Source organism: Frankliniella occidentalis, unplaced genomic scaffold, assembly GCF_000697945.3.
Source record: "Frankliniella occidentalis isolate FOCC.00 unplaced genomic scaffold, Focc_3.1 Scaffold23, whole genome shotgun sequence".
Classification (NCBI taxonomy): Eukaryota; Metazoa; Arthropoda; class Insecta; order Thysanoptera; family Thripidae; genus Frankliniella; species Frankliniella occidentalis.
In genome coordinates this window covers 2012489-2015593 of record NW_026267153.1, presented here as the reverse complement: position 1 = coordinate 2015593, position 3105 = coordinate 2012489, and the positions used below count along the sequence as shown (strand labels likewise).

The 3105-nt window shown below is 52.7% G+C and overlaps 1 protein-coding gene across 2 annotated transcripts in view; it reads left to right on the top strand.

Moving 5' to 3' along the window:
- LOC127748968 (semaphorin-1A-like) overlaps window positions 1-3105 on the top strand; it is a 351145-nt gene that overhangs the window by 291915 nt on the left and 56125 nt on the right. For both annotated transcript variants that reach the window (XM_052265054.1, XM_052265055.1), the window contains exon 4: window positions 2428-2479. In XM_052265054.1, coding sequence (XP_052121014.1) covers window positions 2428-2479 — 52 coding nt within the window. The remainder of the gene's footprint in view (window positions 1-2427; window positions 2480-3105) is intronic.

Here is a 3105-nt window from a genome sequence, read left to right as displayed (position 1 = left end):
GAGAGAGAGAGAGAGAGAGAGAGAGAGAGAGAGAGAGCTGACCGCACATTTTCCACTCGGCGTGTTCGCCTATCCGGGCGAGGGATCACGGGCCCTTGTCTCGCACGCGCGTGACCCGAGCGCACGCACGTCACTGTCAGCCCTGGCCCCCAGGCTACTCCGCGCTCCCAGTCGCGCTCCCTGTAGAGCTCCTGCTTCCGACCAAACGTGGGGGCGGGCGGGCGGCGGGCTCTTGGTAGAATCATATAGTGATTTTGTACCGTTCCTGTTGATTTATCGTCAATAGGGCCGCGTGGGGCACGATGAGTAGTCTCAGCGGTACATTCCTGTTCTTGCTCTCTCCCTCTGCCTCTCCACCCCTTTCTCCATGTTTGTCTATCTCCCTCTCTCCGTCTCTTCACCCCCTCTCCTCATTTCATGTTTCTTTCTTCTCCTCGCATCCGACCGTACAGCCCCGAAAGGTTATATGGGTTTTGTCCGACGCTGTACTTCGGCTCTCCATACTGAGCAGCTTACCTACACAAAATGTCAAGGGCAAATGCGATGGGCGATGAGATAAAGCAAGAAGAAAAACCAGAAAAAAGACAGAAAATCAGAAAATGGTGCCGCGGGAGGGGGAGCAGAAAAGAAACGGGGATGCGATACCCCCTTTGAAGGGTTTGCCGAGGCTCATTTCGCCGAGGCCTCGCCTGCCCATCGGGCAAGCAAGCAATCCCTTAGATGAACGTGCTATATATACCGCCGCAACATCTCAGTTCATCATGTTTTCACCCTACACCCCACCTCACCCTTCTCCCTCTCTCGCTCCTCTTTTATTTCTCGCGCTCCCTGCGGGTTGTTTTTTTTTTTTTTTCGCCTTTCTTTTCGCTTTGGTGTTTTCTCTCAATTCTCGATTTATAGCGTTTCGTGTCGAGATACCAGGGGGTCTTTAGTCCTTGTTCCTTCTTCGGCGGCGTGGCGCACTGTGCTGGGCGGGGGGAAGGGGGGGGCGACTAGGGGTGGCGGAGCGTTTGGACCGCCTCCAGATGGGACCGCGGTCTCCTCAAGGACCCATGTGATCCGCCAGCAGTCAGTTTCTCACCCCAACTTTCCTTTCCCTCTCCGTCTCTCTTCCCGCTTTTGAGTTTTTCTCTGTTTCCTTACCTCACTTTTTACTCTCCTCTTTTAAAGGATAGGGGCGTCGCTTTCAAACATGAGCGTCTCTCTGCAGCTGCGGGGCTGCTGGCTGCTGCAGCTGGTGGGTCGGGCAGGTGTCTGCACCTCTCGGGGCTGCAACTCGCTGCTCAGCAAAGTGCTGGACTCATCCAAGTTGGGCCAGACGTATTTGTCTCTTAGTTCTTTGTTCTTTCTTCTTCTTTCGGCGTCACTCGGACAGTTTTCAAAAGCAATGCAAAAAGAGCGAGGAGAGTTGTAGGAATTCTAGTAAAGGCGGGTCTTTTCTTTGGGGAGAGGGTGAAGGGGTGAAGTGCCACCACCACTAACTAAGATGTTCGTTACGTTTGGTTTGGTTTATTGTTTTTCTTGCATTAAATTGTAGATCGCATTGCTCGATGTGATGGTCCATTTCATTTAGCCATTATCAAAATTTGGCATAACTCGTTTGGCCATAATTATTTTGGGGTCTACTTATAGAATTAAACTCAAACGCATTCCTCCCCTGACAAACAAAAATCAAAACTTAAAAAATGACGCGGTTTCTGCACTCTATCCGGCAGGCTTGCACTTAGCTCGCGTGGCCGACGCCCACACTGTGGCCACAGGGCGGAATACACTAAAGCAGGCGAGAGCTCATAAAACCAAACGTGCTGCGGTCAGTGGGTCAGTAAGATACGACGAGGGGGATGGGACGGAAAAGGGGGAGGGGGTGAGAGGCTCTGAAAATCTGGAAGACTACCCATCCCCGTTACTTCCCCCCCCCCCCTTGCTTTTCCGTCGTTCCAGACACGCAAACAGCAGTGTGAGGCCAAGACTTAAGGTCGTGGAGGATTGGTGGGGAGGGAAGGAGGGGGTAGAGCATTCTGGCAAGCTCGCCTGCTAGGGTGACCACAAGGGTGACCCAGGGGGTGCACCCACTCTGCTGACCACCTTTCGGCTCATGCGACATCAACCTCCCCTCTCCCTTTCTCTCCCCCTTCGCCCTCCCTCCTCCTGTTGTCAGCCGCGCGGCCGAACCGGAGGGAATTAATTTTTTATGCTGTGCGCCCATGTGTTCTGGATTAGCGTGTTGTACACCGGGCGTAAACCTCTCAACGAGGAACATTTACTGCTCCTCTGGGCTGCATGTCGTTTCACGGAAGAGGTCTTTTCACTCGTGACTTTCTTATCCCCGTTTTTGAAACCCTTGTTCCGCGGGGCTATCCGTCTTTTATTCCGATTAGTTATTGAATTACCATCCTGTTTTCACACTATACTTCTTTTTGTTTGCAGGAACATCGTCTACAACATCAGTCTCCGGGACCTGAACGAGTTCTCAGAACAGGTAAGACGACAGAACACAGCCCGACACAGCCCCCAAAACACAATCTAGCGGTGTCTTAATGGTATAGAAATTGTCACTAATAAGTATGGCCAATGTGTGTTCAGCGCTGTTGTATTGGCTGGTCACGTTTCGTTAATCTTAACTCTATTAAAAGCAAAAGTATCCAGAACCTCGTCGCGTTTATTTCGCGCTACCCCTCATATTGTGTCGGCACTAACTGGGCCCTGCACTTACACCCAGCCGCGCGCAAAAGTAGTCGTGATTCTGTTGAGAAGGGGTAGGGAGCGCCGGGAGGGCGCGTGGGTAAATTTAGCGCCGCGTCGTTGGGATGACGTTTTATGCCCTACTACTACGACCTTCGGCCAAGCCGAGCAGAGCCGAGCGGTGCCGAGCGGTGCACGCGATCCCCAGGCCTGCTGCTCCTCACTGTCGGCCGCTCGTCCCTGTCACGCGGATACACTACGCCCCTCTGCAGTGCAGGCGCCACCCAAGAGAGTTAGGCAAAGCAGTCGCCTGCTCCGCGCTCCCCGCAAGATTTGCAAAAATAAAACGGAATGTGCCGCGTGTATTAATGTGAATGTTGTTTGGATTGCAAACCTGTGGGCGACCTTTTAAATTTATAGTCT